The 19,603-nt window shown below is 46.6% G+C and overlaps 1 protein-coding gene across 4 annotated transcripts; it reads right to left on the reverse strand.

Annotated features, from left to right (window-relative positions):
* Positions 1-314: 314 nt before the first annotated feature.
* AURKA (aurora kinase A) lies at positions 315-19,525 on the reverse strand. Of its 4 annotated transcripts, none has more exons than XM_045980997.1 (9): positions 19,427-19,490; positions 15,322-15,370; positions 11,760-12,039; positions 10,462-10,516; positions 9,180-9,371; positions 8,170-8,308; positions 4,668-4,816; positions 2,351-2,525; positions 315-2,225 (listed from the first exon to the last, which is right to left on the reverse strand). In XM_045980997.1, the coding sequence occupies exons 2-9, from the start codon at positions 15,361-15,363 to the stop codon at positions 2,040-2,042; spliced, it is 1,218 nt and encodes a 405-aa protein (XP_045836953.1). In that variant the 5' UTR covers positions 15,364-15,370; positions 19,427-19,490; the 3' UTR covers positions 315-2,039. The 4 variants fall into 4 exon arrangements, with proteins under 4 accessions (XP_045836953.1, XP_045836952.1, XP_045836954.1 ...); XM_045980996.1 differs by having other exon boundaries at positions 316-2,225; positions 15,322-15,368; positions 19,411-19,525; XM_045980998.1 differs by lacking the exon at positions 19,427-19,490 and adding an exon at positions 19,004-19,225 and having other exon boundaries at positions 316-2,225; positions 15,322-15,368.
* Positions 19,526-19,603: the final 78 nt, after the last annotated feature.

Here is a 19,603-nt window from a genome sequence, read left to right on the forward strand (position 1 = left end):
GTCATTTCTAGTATCTAGCTCCTTGTGTTGAACAAAGGTCGGCCATGAAAGCGTCGCTCTCTATTATTAGTTTTCAGGAACTTCAGCATTTCCAAGGTCAAGTTCGCCCTCTTTGGTCGAGGAGCTGAGGGCAGCTAGAAACAGATACGTAGCCTTATGCGACAGGAGTGCACAGCACACAAGATCAGAAAGGGCTGCGCCGGAACTGCTCCTTTCCAGGCCAACAGTGAACCGATAGTGAACAGAATTACCCGAGCAGCCTAGATGTATTTGCGTCCTTACTTTTAAAGTTTATTAAAAAAAGAATGAAGTTTATATACGTGCCATAACTCCAAAGTAATAAATTTTAATAACTTGCCGGGTGTCCCTTGGGAGCCAGATAACAAAGGAATCCTCTACCAGGGGTACTGAAGGGGCAGCAGGCTTGATCCCTCATGGCTGGAAATGAGGGGTTTCTATTAAGCAAACATTCCTTCAGAGAATTAAGACCCATGCTTGTACAATCAGTTTGCAAGGAACTAGTTTACCCCACGCGTAAAGCTCTTTGCATCTTACTGAAAACATGGTCAGAAGCAGGTCTGCTTGAAGACTTTCTCTGTCCTGACCACCTGCAGCTCTGGTGAACCCCGAAAGGTCCCAGGCCAGGCCAGCTGTACCCACTTCTGTGAACTACTGTGGACACAACAGCTGATTCCCCAGGGTGAGGACCCACCCAACATTCCGGCTCCACGCACTGGACTGCGCTCCGGCACTGGATGTCCGGAGCCTGCAACAGAACTCACACTTCCTGGCACATAGGAGTTTCCAGGCTAGAGAGAGGGTGCTGGCTTCATGCTCCTAACCACCTTCTCCTAGCCACCCCCACATCCTGACTCCTGGTTCCCCCTCCAGCACCCAGTCACACGGCCCCGTGCCTGCCCCCTGTGCTGCCATGTTTCCTGCTGCTCCTTCCCTGGGCTACGGGGACCTCTTGCCATCCCTGCCTCCATCCTGTCAATCCTCCCTGTCTCTCAAGTCTGGCTCAGATGCCACGCCCTCTGGCTGCCTCTCCTACCTGATTACCCACCATAATTCGTGGGCTCCCTGACCTGCTCCTCTTCCCCGCCTCTGGTTGGTGGCTACCCTACTAAGTCATGTCCCCAGTTGTCAAAGGGGATATGCTCACAGGCCGGGCCAGCTCCAGAACCGCAGCCCTGACAGCACCACCGAGGGGCCTTCCCACCCTCCCAGTGGGCCCACGCTCAGCCTGGCGTTTCTCAAAGGGTAGAATGAGCTGCAAAATGCATTATCATTTCAAAGTTAGACACAGGAGAACATGAAGTGTAATCATTTTATAGATGACTTAATGTGCTTTACAAAAATTAAAACCTCAAAACCATGAAATAAGCCCTTTAACATTTAGAAACAGCTGAGACAGGTCTGTTCTAGCCAGCCCCAAGATGAGGCAGAGCACACGTTTCTGTATCACAAAGTCTCAGGGGCGACGAGAACTTGCTAACCAGGCTTCACCGCTCGTGTCTGGCAGACGTGTTGGACACGGAGCGCAGTCCTCAAGGGATGCCATGGACATGAAGATAGAAGTCTACACAAAAATCTTTATTTTAACATTAAAAGAAAGAATCACATGTTCATCCTGACGGCTTTCCCAGGCTTGGCCACCCAATAAGTTACACGCACACGAAGGGACGCAGAAGGTTATTGCACGCCTGTGTCACTGACGGAGTCACGGTGATGTGGCCACTCTCCCCGCAGTCAGACCCCGAGCCGGTCCCCCCCCACAAGGAGGCCTCACTCCAGCCGGGCTGTGGGGAGGCTCCAGGTGAACCTCGCCTCCAGGTTGTGAAACTAGTGACATTGTCACAACTCCTGTGGCTCCTTTCACTCCAGAGCAGTGTTCACTGGAGTGGACTCTTGGGTGGGGAGACTGAGGCAGCGACTGCTCAGTAGGCCTTTGTCGGGAGCGTCCTCGGGCACGGGGAGGCCTGTTGCTGACACCAGATGGCAGCCCTGCCTCTCAGATCCCTCCCCCTGCACCGTTCTTAAGATTGTTTGCTAGTTGAGTCTTTGCTTTTTTGGCTACTTGATGGTTTTGATGAATTCGCTACAATCCAGGGGTGTTCTAGTACTTCTCTGAGAGTCGGCCTTTGGCTGGGATTATGTTTCAACAGTCTTGAAATGAGGTCCCTGGCTCCTTCCGGCACGAAGTCAGGGAATGTGAATTCAACCTGGAGTACAACAAGTTGACAGTCAGAAAACGCGGCTTCGAACAGTGCGGCTAGCCAGCTCACAGGCGGTTAAGGCTGGTAAGAATTCTACCACAAGCAATGGGTCATTTCTCATTAGGTCTTACCCGTGATATTCTTTTGTAGGTCTCTTGGTATGTGCTTGCCTCAAAAGGCGGCTTCCCAACGAGAAATTCATAGCAAAGAACCCCAAGGCTCCAGAGATCTACCTTCTCGTCATGCATTCGGCCTTCAATCATCTCGGGGGGCAAGTAATCCAGGGTGCCACAGAGGGTGGTTCTCCTAAAAACAGAGGCAGGCTCAGCTGGGTGTGCTCCTGTTCGCATCGGCACAAGAGTGGCTAAACGCCTCTCACACCGACACTAACACTGAGTGCGCGCTCCTCCTAGGCCGCATCCCGCGCTAGGAGGCACGTACTATTTAAATCCCCGGTTTGAGGGGCGCCTGGGTGGCTCAGACACTCAGTTGAGTGTCCCACTCCTGATTGCGACGACTCAGATCATGATCTCAGGGTCGTGAGATCAAGCCCCACGTCGGGCTCCACGCTCAGCAGAGTTTGCTTGAGATTCTTTCTTTCTCTCCCTCTGCTCCTCCCCACCCCTCTGGCTGGCGCGTGTGCACGCGCTCCAAAATAAATGAGTCTTTAAAAAAACAAATCCCCCATTTTAGATAGAAAACAGATGGAGAGATGTGCAACATCACACAGCTAGCAACCAAGTCATACCCCAAAGGTGTCCAACTCCAGAACCTTCTTAAACGATCTAAAAAATGAGAAACTTCAAGAATCCCTACTACATAAAAGCAACCGTCAGAATTCTCTGAACACAATCGAGAGTTCCAGATTTGGTTTTACATTGCAGATAGGCTAAGCAGCTCAACAGCCAGCGGGCATGAGAAACTACAAACCGTGCCACTGAGGAAGCACGAGCTTTGGCCTCGGATACATGCTGCCTCTACCAAAGAGACACTTCAATTTGGGGGTGGCCTATGAGGTATTCTTGCCAAAAGCACTATGTAGGCCTTTTGACCGACTTCCAATTCTCAGCCATTACGGAGGATGGAGGACCAAGTGACACCATTTTAGGTGAGAAAAGTCCATTTTAAATTGTGGGACAACTGGTGCAAACTTAGACTAAAGCAACACAATCAAATACAACACGCGGATGGACATCGGCTGGCGCCAACTTGTAAGAACGGCTCTAAAATTCTGTGGCCAACGAGGGAAACTGAATCATGGGCCGAACGGACAGTGGCAAGGCGGCCGATTCTTGGGAGTCGCAGTGGCTGTGGGGAGGACGGCGTCCTTATTTCTAGCGGACGCTCACACTCAAGTGCCCAGAGACGGAAGCACGAGGTGTGCGACTTATTTTGGAAGGGTCACCAGAAACACAGGTCCCGCCAACTACAGCGAGTGTGCTGTGCGGCCACACGTATGGCAACATGCGGCCGCCTGCTGAACGCAGGCGCCGGACGGACCGGGAGCAGCCAACCACCAGCTCGGCATTTCTGTGTGTTTGAGTTTTGAACGAGGGCTGGAAGTAAGCGGAGGGCGGCACACGTTGAACTAGGAGCAAACACCATGTAGGTTTCATTGTTTTCTATCAGTTATTCTTTGCCGTTGGCTCTTCTAGGGGGTCGTGCCGAGGCCGGTCACCACACCTGGCACCCCAAGAACACACAACAGTGCACTGAGCTCAGTGGTGACCCGCGGCCTGGGACGAAGGCGCTACGTCTCCAGACCAGGTGGGGCGAGGTGAGCATCCACATGCATGCAACTTCTCAGTAGATGTATGCTTTCAATGCTCTGCCTCACAGGGCCTCAAAAGCTTAATTAAACCCAAATTAAATCAAAACAGTGTTTTAGCTCTTGTTTGCAAAGTTAAGATTTAAATTGTTTCATTAGATTTCTCACTGTTAAGAGGGGACAAGAAAGGACTCTGCTGTTGACAAAGGCAGACCGCAGAGAATCCTCACCACCATCCTGAAAGTTCTATCCAAACCACTTTGGTTTGGGAAATTCCCCCAGAGAAAACTGTGCTCTCAGTTCTAGCTGTGTGTGTGTTTGCTGCGCCCGGAAATGATCTGTCCAGGAAGCAGCAGAGTCTCCCCCTTCCCACTGCTGCAGTCATCCCCCCCAACACACATCCTGCACCTCCTTGGTCATGTACTCGTCACACAGGTCCCCTTCATTAGCCTCTAAAGACATTCAACATCTTTCACCCAGTCCTAGGACACATTAAATAGCCTCAAAATAGTTGCAGAATTCTCAAAGACACTTCTATCGGGCCCAAGTTACTCCAAGGTGCCATCAGTTACCTGCCCCGAATGCACACATCTTTGCTTAAGGGTTTATTTCTATTCAGCTCCTAAAAGCCCCCAGAGCTTTTGCTAAAGTGAGTAAGTTCCACCTGTACAGGTACGTACCTGGAGGATGGGGCGTGCACCGACCACCCGAAGTCTGCGATCTTAAGCTCTCCGGCCGATCCAAGGAGTAGGTTCTCTGGCTTAATGTCTCTATGAATGACTCTCTTTGAGTGACAGTAAGACAGGGCATCTGCCAACTCTGTGATATACTATTTTAAAAATAAAAAAGTATAGAAAATCTGTATCTTACATTTTATTTAACACAATTTTAGACATCTCTTCTGAAAGGAAGCCCAACAGAGATTTAACAGGTTTTGTAAATTTTGAGGCAAAAGCTAGAAACAATTGATGACTCTTAAATAAAAAAAAATTTTTGAACCAAATTAGTGTTTAGCATAAAACACTAATTATCCTGTACTAAGTGATTTATTTGCTAATACAGCAGACAGGATGCTGAAGGAAGAGGGAAAAACTGATTAGCTAGAACTCATCACCGCATGGCAATTTATGGCCTAATAGCAATGAATTATGATAATACTGAGAAACTGGCACAAATCAGGGAGTCAGGCACGTAAACAATTATTTTTTTAAACTTGCATGTAGTCAATTCCCATTCTAAAACCAAGATCAGGGGCAGACTGGGTGGCTCAGTTCGTTAAGCATCAGACTTCAGCTTGGGTTGTGATCTTGGGGTCCTGGGATGGAGCCCCATACTGGGTTCCCTGCTAAGAGGGGAGCCTGCTTCTGTTTCTCCCTCTGCCACTCCCCCTGCTTGTGGTCTCTTGCTTTTATGCTCTCTCTCAAATAAGTAAATAAAATCTTTTTTTTTTTTTAAAAAGCGAGCGTTAGAGCTCTCCAGCACCTACCTCCCTTATCAGACTGTGAATATGTGTAAAAGTCCCTAATATTTCTCTACAGTTAGTTCTATTTGAATTAATCAGAAAAGGGAAACAGGAGTGTATAAATAAATATTCATTCTAACTACGAGGGAATCTAGAAAGAACCAAGCTGGGCGCCTGGGTGGCTCAGTCATTAAGTGTCTGCCTTCAGCTCAGGTCGCGATCTTAGGGTTCTGGGATCAAGCCCCACATCGGGCTCCCTGCTTCTCCCTCTCTCGAGGTCTCTCTGTCAAATAAATAATCTTAAGAAAGAAAGAAAGAACCAAGCTTTCCTTTCCAATAACTATGTGCTTATATCAACATAAACTCCATCTGGATTAAACTAAATGTAGTAGTAGTGTAAGTATTAACCGCCGATTAAATAAGACAAGTAATTAGGTTAGCTAGTATTTGAAAAGTAAAATGAATCTATTTCTACTTAGCTAAAAAGCAAATGCTTAAGTTTAAAATGCCTTTTTTTTTTAAAGATTTTATTTATTTATTTGTGAGAGAGGGAGAGAAAGAGCCCTAGCAGCGGGCACAGCAGGCAGAGGGAGAAGCAGGCTCCCCACTGAGCAAGGAGCCTGACATGGGACTCGAACCCAGTACCCTGGGATCATGACCTGAGCCAAAGGCGGATGCTTAACCAAGTGAGCCACCCAGATGTCCCTTAAGTTTAAAATGTCTTATTGCTGAGGCAAGACCAAAGGGTCATTCACCAATAAGGCTATGATTTCAAAAGTATCACCACCTGAAAGTAATGCCATTTAAACCAATGCCAAAAAGCAACTGAGTACCCATACTACCCAGAACAATCAGCTGTCAGTTCAACAAAGAACCGCCCAGACTCTATTTCTTCAAACAAGTAATTTCACTCAAATAAAGCAGTACAATCCATAGGGGAAAAAATAAAATCCCAAAATAAAAACTGCTTATGTTGGACTTTAAGATTAGATCTAGGTAAGAGAATGAAAAGACAAGCCAGGCAGGCAGAGAATGAAAAGAAAAGACAGGCAGGAGAGAACCTTTACACAACACATGTGATAAAGGACTTGTCTCCAAAATATACAAGAACTCTTAAAATTCAAGACGACCAAAAACCCAACTGAAAATGGGCCAAAAAATCTGGCAGAACCTCAGAGATGATCTACGCACGGCACATAAGCACAGGAAAAGATGCTCATCGTCCGTCCCTAGAGAACTGCAAATTACAACAACGAGGTGCCACGCACACCGATGAGAATGACGGCAATCCAGAACACTGGTAACACCAGTCACTAGAGGGGGAGGAGGAACAGGAACACATGCATCGGGGGGACGCAAAGATGGTCTGTCTTCAGTTTAACTGTTTTTTTTACAAAGCTACACGTGATCTTACTCACAAGCCAGTTTTCCAATCTGTTGAAAACTTATGTCCCACAAAAACACGCATGCAGATGCTCAGTGCAGCTTTATTCATGATAACAGTGACCGGAAGTAACGAAGATAACCTTCAACGTGAACCAAACTACATCCGTGCTGCAGAGTTATTCAGCAATAACAAGTGAGCTCCCGTGACCGCGCCCTGTGCCCACTGAAGGACACAGGAGACCCTTCAATGCGTACAGCTGTCCGCGGCCCCGCCCGCCCGCCCCGGGCTAACTGGTTAATCATTCGATGCCTCCACCCATAGACACAGGAACTGAATAATTGAATGGTTGGTGGCTGGTAGGCTCTAGCGTTTTCAAGGTTGGAATGGGAGACTGCAGATAAATAAGGGGAAGAGGGTAGAATGAGCCACGTGGCACCGGACTCATGTTTGGCTTAATGTACATACAAATGGATAAAAATACAGATATGTGCATGCACAGATTAATATAACATATATGTCCCTGTTCTGTCTGCCGAGGGCCTAGATAAAAGGCCACTCCAGTAGCAATGAGCATATCTAGCTCCCAGATCTTGGTTTCTAATAACATTTTTCAATAAAAGGAACAATGATGGGGGTAGGACAAAAAAAAAACTAAAACAGGGACCGTGTGAAAGGGATCCCAAAGGCCAAAGCTCGAACAATTTGAGCAGCAAAATAAAGGAGTATGAGATTATAACACAAAGTATAAAGTAGCTATGAGTCCACATTAATAAATGACCGAGTAAATGAGAACAGACCAATCTAATGCAGAAGCATCTAAATGATGTACGCAGACAATGGGGCGGGACGCAAGCCATGTTCCTTCTTCAGTGCCGGCGGACAGAGCACGGCACAGCATGGAAAGACAGAAAGAGCAACTTCCCAGCAGAGAAATCTAACGAGTGTGACACCTCAGCCAGGTCACCAAAGCCAAGAGCCCCAGCCGTAAGCCAGGTTCTAGTAGGGACCACACTAATGGACGATGAACAGGAGAAAAGAAGTATGCACTATCTCCACATTCTCGAAATCCAAAACTATTTTAAAATAAACTATTCTTTAAAAAGAGGGCAACTATTCATATATACGTTTCCACAAAAAACAGCTGTAGAGATAAACCAGCCCCAGTATTTCACCTGGTACCCGAGTTTACCCGTACTTAGGGTACAACTATGGTACTCTGATTCCTTCACTCAAACACCTGATCCCATTAGGCTCTCTAAGCCGCTGGACACACTGTTACATAGCACAGGAACAAAGGAAACGGAATTAGTCGAGACAATAAATGAAAATTTACGGTAGCAGTTCTCTGCTCATCAAACTTCGACAGTTTCTGAAGTTCTCTGTAGACCGCTCCGAGAGGTGCATATTCCAGAATCAGGTAAACTCTGGTGGCGTCATGGAAATAGCCGTACAGTCTGAGGATGTTTGGATGCCTGCAACAAAGGACGAATGCTCTAACCCCTGGTTTTGGAAAAGATACCAGATCTGTACTAACTACTAACCAAACCCCTCAGATAAAACTAGTGAAAATTGGTCCTGAACACAGATTTCACCAACACACACCCCCAACCTGATTTGAGAATCGGGGGGAAAAAAACACATACACCTGCAGTCAGTGACCAACATTACAAGGTATTAATGGACCTCAGGTCTAGTTAAGACGATTTCCTTCCTTCAGGCCATCTTTATTCTTTGACGGAAAAATTCAGCTAAATGTTAATTCTCTGCACATTAGAGAAAGAGAGACATGGTATCCCCACAGCATTTTGATCCCCAAACACTAGAAGACACAGCTTCAAAGCCGTGTTCAGCTGAGGACTTGGGGCAGCTGAGATCACGGCCCAGGACCGCAGCCCTCAGCTCCGGCCAGCGGTTGCCAGGGAAGGATACAGGCATGACGCAGACAGATTTGTCAGTATTAACGACTGATTCAAGTCTGAAAAAAAAAAAAAAACACTGAAAGCAAAAAAAAAAGAGAGAAGAAAGACCCACTGGCCAAAGTCAACCTGCAGCTGCTGCCAGTTTGCAACCTCTGCTTAGAGCTCAGAAGTACACTCCCCTTCACTACGCACGCGCGCGCACACACGCGCGCACACACAAACTTGGCTACTCATGTACATAATTCATCAACAAAGCATAAACATCCAAGGAATTTTTCAGGACCACAGCACTTGTCTAGATAAATTCTTGGAAAATGACGAATCAAATCCTGCTCTGCTGTCCTCTGGAGCGGGTCTGCCCTCACTAACTCTCAGTGACGAAGTTCTGCACCACACGCTTTGGAACATCAATCTGGAAACTCACCTGAGGTGGGACTGTATTTCTACTTCTCTTCTCAGCTGATGCTCAACTCCTGCTTTCTCCAGCTGAGCCTTAAATAATACTTTAAGAGCCAGGATAAACTTGCTTTGTTTTTCTCTTGCCAAGTAAACATTACCAAACTTTCCTTTGCCCAGGGGACGACCAATTTCAAAATCTTCCAAAGCCCATTGCCTTCTAGGAAAAAATGTGAACATGTTAAAATGTGAAGAGAACAACTCTTTTCTAACAATTTATTAAGGAGTTATAGATATACCTATCAATAATTTTATATCTGAAGTCATACTCAACATGTACCTTGGCAAGAACCAAGCCATAACCACTCTATGTGAGTCTCCACCAACTTTAAACCCCCCACTCCCTCACCTGCCAATGACTGTATGAGTCTGTGACAAGGAACAATCTGGACTTTTAGAGCTAAAGCACTAATGCAAAGTGTCCCACGGCACTACTACACTCTGAATTACAGACCCATTACCACCAGCACCGAAGACCACAGGAAAGGTTTGGTAAGTAACTGGAGGAGGTCTTCCGATCTCTCCGTGGGCCTCTCGCAGACTACACACAGCCTCCTCCTCTAGCCCAGAGGAGCTAAGCTCTCTGGCGTGGAGAATCACCCTGATGAATCAAAGGGGGTGGATCCTACAGGGCGGTGAGGTGAGAACCCCTGGATTTAGATTCTTAGAAAGCTGCTATCATACGCAGCTAAAACACAAAAGCCTGTGAGTTCATTCTTGGCTCCTCCTCTGCCATTCTAGAAATTACATTCTACATTCTAGAGTCTAGACAGTTCAGAAATTGAGAGCAGACTTTTGGAAAATATCCGGGGGAGATACTATAAAGAATAATTCAACTGATACCGTCAAAGTTATTCAGTCACATACATGTGGGTCAGTTTTGCAACATGACTGCCTTTTGTTGAACAAGCTTGCTCTTTTGTTAAGAATAGAGATACAGAAACCTATCTAAACTATCTGTAGTGGTTACTTCTGAGGGTAGAGAGAAACTTATTTTACACATTTCTGTAACAAATTCATACAGGTTCTTTTCTAAATTTGGAAAAGCAGTAAGAAAAGCCTGAGTCCCTAGAAAACATCATTAAAATTCCTTTTTTTTTTTTGCAAGTTTAGAATTCGGAAACATTTTTATTTTCTGAGTGAAAATATAAAGACCTTTTTATTTTTTAACATGTTCCCATAATTAAACTTGCAATGCTGTATTCTACTAAAATGATAGCACAGGACTTTGTAAATAAGATAAAGCTTACTTTTTCGATTCTTCATTTTTCTGTTTTGTTGCCAGTTCCTTTTCAGAATTACTTCCTATATAGAATAAATTAAAAATCCATTTTTAGAATAACTACAATTATTTTAGAATAACTGTAAGTAATTAAAACCCCATGAGCAGAAATAAAGAATGGTCACCAAAATATTAATGGTATGTCCAGAATGGCCAATCTGGGCTATTTTTAGTTTTCTTTATAGAAAAAAGACTATCACACCATAACCTGACTCATACCAGGTGAAGTCTTTATAGGTTTCTAGAGTAAAGATGAGCAGATACATATACAGCTAGGCCCTCTGATAATTTCAAGATTTAAGGCTATGCAGATTCGGGGGCGCCTGCGTGGCTCAGCGGATTAAGCTTCTGCCTTCGGCTTGGGTCATGATCTCAGGGTCCTGGGATCGAGCCCTGCATTGGGCTCTCTGCTCGGCAGGGAGCCTGCTTCCCCCTCTTTCTCTGCCTGCCTCTCTGCCTACTTGTGACCTCTCTCTCTCTCTCTCTCTCTGTCAAATAAATAAATAAATAAATAATCTTTAAAAACAGAAAACAAAAAAAGCCATTCAGCCTGAAATTTCCTGTTAAGCCTTTAATGCTTTGGACATTCTTCACCTGGTGTCCAGCTGCACTTTAAAAACTCAGGCACTGAGTGCCCAGCGTCCAAAGTCTACCCCTCAAGGAGCATGCTAGCCAGAAGTGCACATGAGAACAGTATAACGCAGACCCAAAACACAGTCCCATCTACAAAGCTGGTAAATGATCCCTGTGACTATCCTCCCAGCTCCACCGAGCTGAGGCCGCTGCAGGCTGTGACCGAACCCCACCAGCTGAATCCTGTCAGCCACCCTGCAGTGCAGCGCTAGGACCTTCCACGTCATTCCACGCACCCAGCGGAAGCCTCTTTCTAAAAGGCCAGCCCCTCCTCTGCTCCAAAACCTTTCAGCAATTTCCCCATTCACAGGGACTGAAGCCCCACTCCGCGACATAGCCACACAGCCAGCCTACCGTGACCTTACCCGGCCCTCCACACACCCAACCTTGGAACTCTTCAGTTCCTCAGGCACACAGAAGGGTAGGAAGCCACTCTCCATCCTGGGCGTGGGGCTGGCCTCCAGGAGACACTGCTCTCCAACCTGACATCAGATTCTCTCCCCGTCCACAATAAAGATGAAGTAAATGCGAGGGCTCCAGACAATAAATGCAAGTCTATCCACTCGCACCCCCTTTATTGAAGCAACTAAGACGAATATAACTATCCAATAGAAGTCTCGAAAGCTGATTTACCAGGGGCTGATGATGATGGCTGCTCCTTCTTTTGGGTATTATTCAGTGGCTTAGAGACAGGACGAGGGACACTGGTTGCCTGCAATTGCTTCTGCTTCAGATTCTGAACCGGTTTATGGCTGGAGACGAGCTTTTGTGCTTGTGGAGGAATCCGCTGGGAGGAGTTTGAAGGACACAAGACCCGTTGGGCCTGGCCAGTATTTGCAGATAACGGATTTAGAGGAGGAATTTGCTGAGTCACCGGAACACGTTTTGGACCATCACCGAGTGCAATCGTGGTCTAGGTTGGGAGGGGAAAATTTCATGTCTTCATGAACAAAAGCTGAGTATTTTGACAATTTCACAAAGTCTGTTTTCTAGTATAACAAAATACTGAAGGTCACTGATAAACCATGGAAGGGGAAAGCTATTTGCATCAGCACCCTCAGAGGAGCTGGCTAACATAGGGCTGAAAGGAATATTAAGGGTGCTGCCCACCCACCCCAACACCCCACCCCTAAAACCATGCTCCTATAAATAACTGTTCATTTACTCAACTTCCATCTGAAGAGGGAGACATCAAACACTTTTCAAGAATTCTCAACGACTCAGAAATTATTACTTACTAAAAAGCTACGACACAGAAACTTTATACCAAAATCCCAATTCCATAAAATTTCTTTGGCAATACCATACAGATATTGAGAATAAAAGACAAAGAAATACGTCAAAATATTCATCAGTGGTTATGTTTCAGAAGACAGTCTGGGGGGCGCCTGGGTGGCTCAGTGGTTTAGGCCGCTGCCTTCGGCTCAGGTCATGATCTCAGGGTCCTGGGATCGAGTCCCACGTCCGGCTCTCTGCTCTGAAGGGAGCCTGCTTCCCTCTCACTCTCTCTGCCTACTTGTGATCTCTCTGTCAAATAAACAAAATCTTTAAAAAAAAAAAAAAAAGAAGAAGAAGACAGTCTGGGGGCACCTGGGTGGCTCAGTGGGTTAAAGCCTCTGCCTTTGGCTCGGGTCATGATCCCAGGGTCCTGGGATCGAGCCCCGCGTCGGGCTCTCTGCTCCTCGGGGAGCCTGCTTCCTCCTCTCTCTCTGCCTGCCTCTCTGCCTAGTTGTGATTTCTCTCTGTCAAATAAATAAAATAAAAATTTTAAAAAAAAGAAGACAGTCTGAAAGGCGCCTAGATGGTTAAGCATCTGCCTTCAGCTCAGGTTATGATCTCGGGGCCCTGGGTTCGAGCCCCACTTCTGGCTCCGCACTCAGCAAGGAGCCTGCTTCTCCCTCTGCCTGCTGCTCCCCCACTACTTGTACGCTCGCTCTCTGTCAAATAAAATCTTTAAAGAAATAAAAGTCTGAATTTTCGCATTCACCTGATTTTACACAAAATACTTATTACTATTAATTATTCACTAATGTTTCATTGTCCAAGTACTCACAAAACGGGTCTGAGCCGAAAGAGCTATGGCCAAGAGGAAATAAACAGGTTCTTCGAAAAGTTATGGCAAAATGCACTACTTACATGCCTATAAGTAGGGGATCACAAGCCTAAGTACAGTTAATTCTAAGACCTTGAACTAATCAAACTAAACTTCAATGGAGGAAATTTCCTCACAAACGAGGGAACAATGCTGGCAAGGGAAGCCTCAGAGTACCTCATAAGAGATGGTTTCCAACTTCCAAGTAAAAAGTCAATTACTTCTGAAATTAGGAACCTCCACGACACAGTAGATAGTCAGGCAGTGACAACCATTTCACACAGAGCAGTTTTTTTTAAATGATCTTTATCGGGATGCCTGGGTGGCTCAGTTGGTTAAGCGGCTGCCTTCAGCTCAGGTCATGATCCCAGCATCCTGGGATCGAGTCCAACATCGGGCTCCTTGCTCAGCATTGAGCCTGCTTCTCCCTCTGCCCGCCACTCCGTCTGCCTGTGCTCTCCCTCTCTGACAAATAAACAAATAAAATCTTTTTTTTTAATAAATAAATAAATGATCTTTATCAGGGATGCCTGGGTGGCTCAGTCGTTTAAGTGCCTGCCCTCGGCTCAGGTCATGATCCCAGAATCCTGGGATCAGCCAGCATGGCGGGGTGGGGGGGGGAGACACAACCCTGCTCAGCGGGGAGCCGCTTCTCCCTTTCCCTCTGTCCCTCCCCCTGCTGGTGTACATGTGCTCACTCACAGGCTCTCATATATATCTATATAAAATCTTTAAAAAAAAATAAAAAATAAAATGAGCTTTATCACAGGAATTGAGAATCAAATACAAGGACTCAAGTTAGCCTTTTTCTAATTGGTTATTTTAGACTTCCAGCCAGTAAAAAAATAAGGTTAAGTATCCATTTATTTGAAAATGAAAACTTCTCATACCTGTCAGAATAGCTAAAATCAAAAACACAAGAAACAAGTGTTGGCGAAGATGTGGCGAAAAAGGAACATTCATGCACTATTGGTGAGAATACAAACTGGGGCAGCCACTGTGGAAAAGAGTATGGAGGTTCCTCAAAAAGTGAAAAATAGGGGCATGTGGGTCACTCAGTAGGTTGGACATCCAACTCTTGGCTCCAGCTCCAGTAATCTCAGGAGGTCCAGATGTCGAGCCCCTGATTGGGCTCAGCACTGAGTGTGGAACCTGCTTAAGATTCTCTCTCTCCCTCTTCTCCCACCACCTCCCACACCCTGCTCATGCATGCTCACTCAAAAAAAGAAAACCGCCACCAACAACAACAAAAAACAAAACACCACACACAAACACACACACACAAAAAAAAAAACCCAAAAAATTGAAGAGAAAAACTTCTAAAAACAAGAAACCCCCCCAACACACAAATCAAGAAGATTTGTGTTTTTATGCTGACATCCTAGAAGGAATAAAATCTGGGGTTTGTTTACATTAAAGGATGTTTATATAAAGATTCATTCACCCAGCTGCTTCTCAAATACTCACTAAATTTGAAGAGCCCAGGGTCTTTCCTAGGTGAAGCCTTCCTGGGTTCCAACATAGCCCAATGTGTACTGAGCACCGCTTGGCAGAACTACTCAGGTCATTTCATTTACACACATTTTAGGAAGGCATGTACTGGCTCACAGAACTCCCCAAAAGGGCTAAGTTCCTCAGTGTGAAAGACCACGTGCTCTTCACCACTGTAATCACCCCTGCACCTGACAGAGAATCTGGCTTCAAGTGGGCACCCAGGAAACGTTCGCTACAATGCAGCCTGACGGCCTCTGAGCTTACCATTCGCCGAATCCTGCCCAGAACAAACTAGGGCAAAGCAATTTCATTTCTGGCAAGCCAAGAAAGCACAGGCAAGTATTGGGCACCTGTTGTGTACAGTGTTATCCTCCACACAATGGAGGGATACAGATACTTAAACAGCTAGCTAGAAGACAAGGCAGAACAAAATAAAAGCTACCGTGACAATCCACAAAATGTTACTGAATGCCAAGAAAAGGGACTGACATCCAATAATATAGTAGAGAGTTCTAAAGTTACAATCCAAAGTAAAAGGAACTCCAGATATAAAACCAATCTCCGTTGGGTTTTATAAATACGATCGAGATTACAGATTACCCAATTTACCTTAAAAGGCCCCGCAATGCAGTTTTCTTTAGATCTGTCCATGATGCCTGAAAAGAAAAAGAACCACCTTTAATTTATACAAATCCGGGGCACCTGGGTGGGTTAACAGTGGGTTAAGCTGCTGCCTTCAGCTCAGGTCATGATCCCAGGGTCCTGGGATCGAGCCCCGCGTCAGGCTCTCTGCTCAGCGGGGAGCCTGCTTTCCTTCTTCTCTCTGCCTGCCTCTCTGCCTACTTGTGTTCTCTGTCTGTCAAATAAATAAATAAAATCTTTTAAAAAAAAATTTATACAAATCCTCATGCTTCCAAGTGCTGTTAAGCTAGATCAGGGTAGCTAGATCAGGGTTATAGCTCCTGATGAAAAAAGCTTCCACAACACAGAATTTCATACTTTTTCTTTGTGCAAATGAAGCTGGCAAGGGAGCCTTGTTTTCTCGAGTGACATAGGGACAGGTGTGAGACCTCCAGCCCGCACTGCCTCCCCACCCAGCCCCCAACTCCACTCCTTGAGTCCTCCCGCTCGACCAGCTCATCTCTAAAGGACTACTTCCATCAGTGAGGAGCCTCCTTCCCACACTGCTGCCTTTTAAAAGCAGGTCCTCGGGGGCGCCTGGGTGGCTCAGCAGGTTAAAGCCTCTGCCTTCAGCTCAGGTCATGATCCCAGGGTCTTGGGATTGAGCCCAGAATCAGTCTCCCTGCTCAGTGGGGAGCCTGCTTCCCTCTCTCTGCCTGCCTCTCTGCCTACTTGTGATCTCTGTCAAATAAATAAATAAAATATTAAAAAAAAAAAAAAAAAAGGCAGGTCCTCTCTTCCCCGTAATGGATTCTGGCCAGGACAGCATCTCCTCCCTCACCCTTCAACACCAAAGCTCCAGAACAGTCATTTACACTCACCACATTCACCGTTCCTCTCAGCCACTTACCCTCCCCCATCACTATTCCGCCCCCACTGAGGGGGACCTCTAGTGTCACCAAACTGGCATCCCCCAGCAGCGTTTGACAGGGTGGCTCTTTTCCCAGCCTCTGCTAGCTTGCAGTGTGGTCCCCCACACCACCAGCGGCCCTACTGCAAACTCCTTCACTCCATCAGCCTCTCTTTTGCCAACCTGAAAGTCTGGGGTGACCCAGAATGAGTCCTTTGACCCCACTACTCCACCTATGCCCTTCCTAGGGCCCCTCATCCAGCACCAGGGCTCTAAACAATCTTTAAGAGGATATGAATTTACATCTTCTACCCTAACCTCTCCTCTGACTGCCAGACTCCTACCTACCTACCTGCTCAGTATCCCCCAGTTCTGCCAAGCACCTCAAACCTAGCACATCAAGAAAGAATCTCTTCTTCCTCCTGGCTTTTCTTCCCCTCTGCTCTCAGGAGCAGCCTGAGCTTAGGCCCAGAAACACTTTCTTTTGCAGCTATCCTTATTCCCTAGAGGAACTCATCCAGTCTCCTGGCCCTCAATACCATTCAGAGGCTCAGGACCTCCAGACTTCCATCTCCAGCCCAGAACTCTCCCCTGAATCCCTACCACCTATGAAACATCTCCACTTCTAATTGGAGACCCCTCAATTTTAAAACGTCTCAAGCTGAATTTCTGCTCCCTCTACTCCCATCTCTCCAACCCTGTTCTTCCAGATGTCCCCATCTCAGTACTGGCAAACCCAGCCTGCCGGTTGCTCGGGTCAACTGTCTTTTCACACGGTTCTCTCTCAACCCCACATCTGATCCATCAGCGTATCTTGTCGGCTCTACATTCAAAAATCACTGCTCAGGACCTTTAATACTACCACCTGATCAAATCAATGCTCTCTCCCTTCAATTCTTTGCAACAAGCTCCCTGTGGTCACTCTGCTTCCGCCCTTACCCCATTATATTCCATTCACAACACCACTAAGTCAGCTATGTTGGTCCTTGGTTCGGAAGCCCCTCATGGTCCCACAATGCAAATTCAAAATCCTACTTGCATAAACAGGCCTACAGTCTCATAGAGTATGGACCCTGACCACCATTTTTGCCTTATCTCCTCTTGTCTATTGCACACCGGGCATACAGGGCTTCTTTCTTTCCTCAAAGCAGTCCCCTGCCACAGGGCCTTTGTACTTCCCATTTGGCTCTTCCTCAAATAGAAGTGTGGCTTGCTCCTTCATTACGGTCAAGTCTACACTGAAATGTTGCCTTTCTGCCCGTCTTGCTTTCATTTTCTTCATAGCCCTTACTTAACATCTTATGTAACATTGCTTGTACTTGTAAGCTTGTAAGCTCCATGAGAGTGAGGGCTTAGTCCTTTTGTTTATGTTGCCTTCCCAGAACATGTCTGCACAGTTCCTACACCAGTGTTTGGGAAATGAGTTAATCCATTAAGAAAGCAAATCAATAATGCAAATAGTTCACAGCACTTACTAAGCCTATACTGTGAGTCAGGCACAGCAACCTATCAGGTAGGTAGAACATAAACTCCAAGAAAACAGAAACCTCTCTGTATTTTTCCTACCCAGGTGCTCTCTGAATTCTGGAATCCAATCAGAAAATATCCCCCACACTCACACTTTCACATCCATTTCACAAATAAGCAAATAACTCCACCTTGACGATGGAACCACAGCTACAGAGCAAGGAGTCTTTATATCAAACGGGTTACGAGACATGACAGAAAGGAAAAAGGACTTACAGGCTCGTGTTAGGCAAACATTAATTTCACATACGCTCTTATGCTTTCTTCACTCTCCCGAACAATCACAAGCAGCAGACTAATGAGATCACACAGGCTTAAAGACATTTATTCAATAGTCTTCCACAAAAGCTAGATTATTTGCCTCAACTGAATACAGTTTACCCTCTCAGGGAGATGAATGATAAAAAAGAGAATGGCGTTAAGATTCTGATCCACAGATTCCAGAGAGACCCAGGAAAACTGCTTCTCAAATGATTCCAGTCCACAGCCAGGCTCACATGAGCTGATGACCTTCACAAGATCCCGGCAACTCAAGCCACCACATACCCTACTATTCTAAACAGGAAACTGTTAAAGATTGTACAGCAGTGTGCATTTCGACTTTTTCTTCATCAAACCTGCTAGTATCTGCATAAACTCCGAAGAGAATGGGAATACGTTATGTGGCTGAAAAGCATTTAATTCAAAGAACAAGAAAGGTTACGGAGAGAGGATGAACCCTTCAAAGTTAAGGGCAGTAGCTCCATCTACAGCTGGAGGGCATTTGTTAGAAACGGAGACTTTGGGCCCAACCACAGACCTAATAAATCAGATTCCGCATTTTAACATCCCCAGACGTCTAGTACGCATTGGCCTAGATCGCTGGTTGTCCACGAAACATCAGAATCACCTGGGAAACTTGACAAACTACAGACACCTGAGTTCTCTATGCCCAAGCTCTTCTGATTCATCAGCTGGCTCTACTTTTTCACAAGGACCCCTAGAAATCCCGGTAAACGCGGTCCAAGATCTGCAGTTTGAGAAGCACTGGCCAAAGAAAGCCTCTTTGAGGAAGTTTTCATTTATTCACCCCTCATCCATCCAGGAAAAGCGTCCCGCCTGGCTATCTTACCCCGGGGTAAGCCACACCACTGTTTTCTTTTGCAAGTTCTCGGGTCAGTTCGTTGTCTGGCGCCCCACCCCCGCTAGAACACAAACTACGGGAGAGCAAAAGCCCTGCTATTTTTTTCTTACCCAGGTGCTCGACGAATACGCCATCAGAAAGCACCCCCACCTCCAATGCCACTCAGCAACCCCATGCACCGCAGGCGTTTAGGAAAAACCAAGCGGCATCTTACCGGGCGCCCCAGGACCCGGAAGGAGGGCACAGAGCTGGGAAAGCACGGGGGGTGGGGGTGGGGGAGCAGTGGAGGGGACAGGGGAAGATGCGGGTGGGGAGAGGAACAGGAGGGCTGAGGAGGCCAGAGGAGGACCAAAGTGGGGACGGAGTCACCAAGGGAGGCCTCGTCTCCATTCTTCCCCGAGGACCCCGAAGCCCCACCGCCCTCTTCCTTCTCACCCGTTCCGCCGCCCGCTGAACATCCACCAGGCCCGCCGCCCTCGCCCACCCGTCTCACAGAGCTGTCCCAGGGTCTACGAACCCGTCGGCGCCCACTCCCGACCCAGGGCAGCCGAGTGCTCCTTAGAGCTCAGCCGTTAAGATTCAAAGTCTTCATTTTAAATAGGAGTTAAACCCTCTAATCTGAAAGCTGATTGGCCTGGGCCAGAGAGGCGCTGCCTTTTGATTGGTTCACAGCCAACCTGACGGCTTGAGTCACATCCAAGGCGGTGACA

Source organism: Meles meles, chromosome 16 (assembly GCF_922984935.1).
Source record: "Meles meles chromosome 16, mMelMel3.1 paternal haplotype, whole genome shotgun sequence".
Lineage (NCBI taxonomy): Eukaryota > Metazoa > Chordata > Mammalia > Carnivora > Mustelidae > Meles > Meles meles.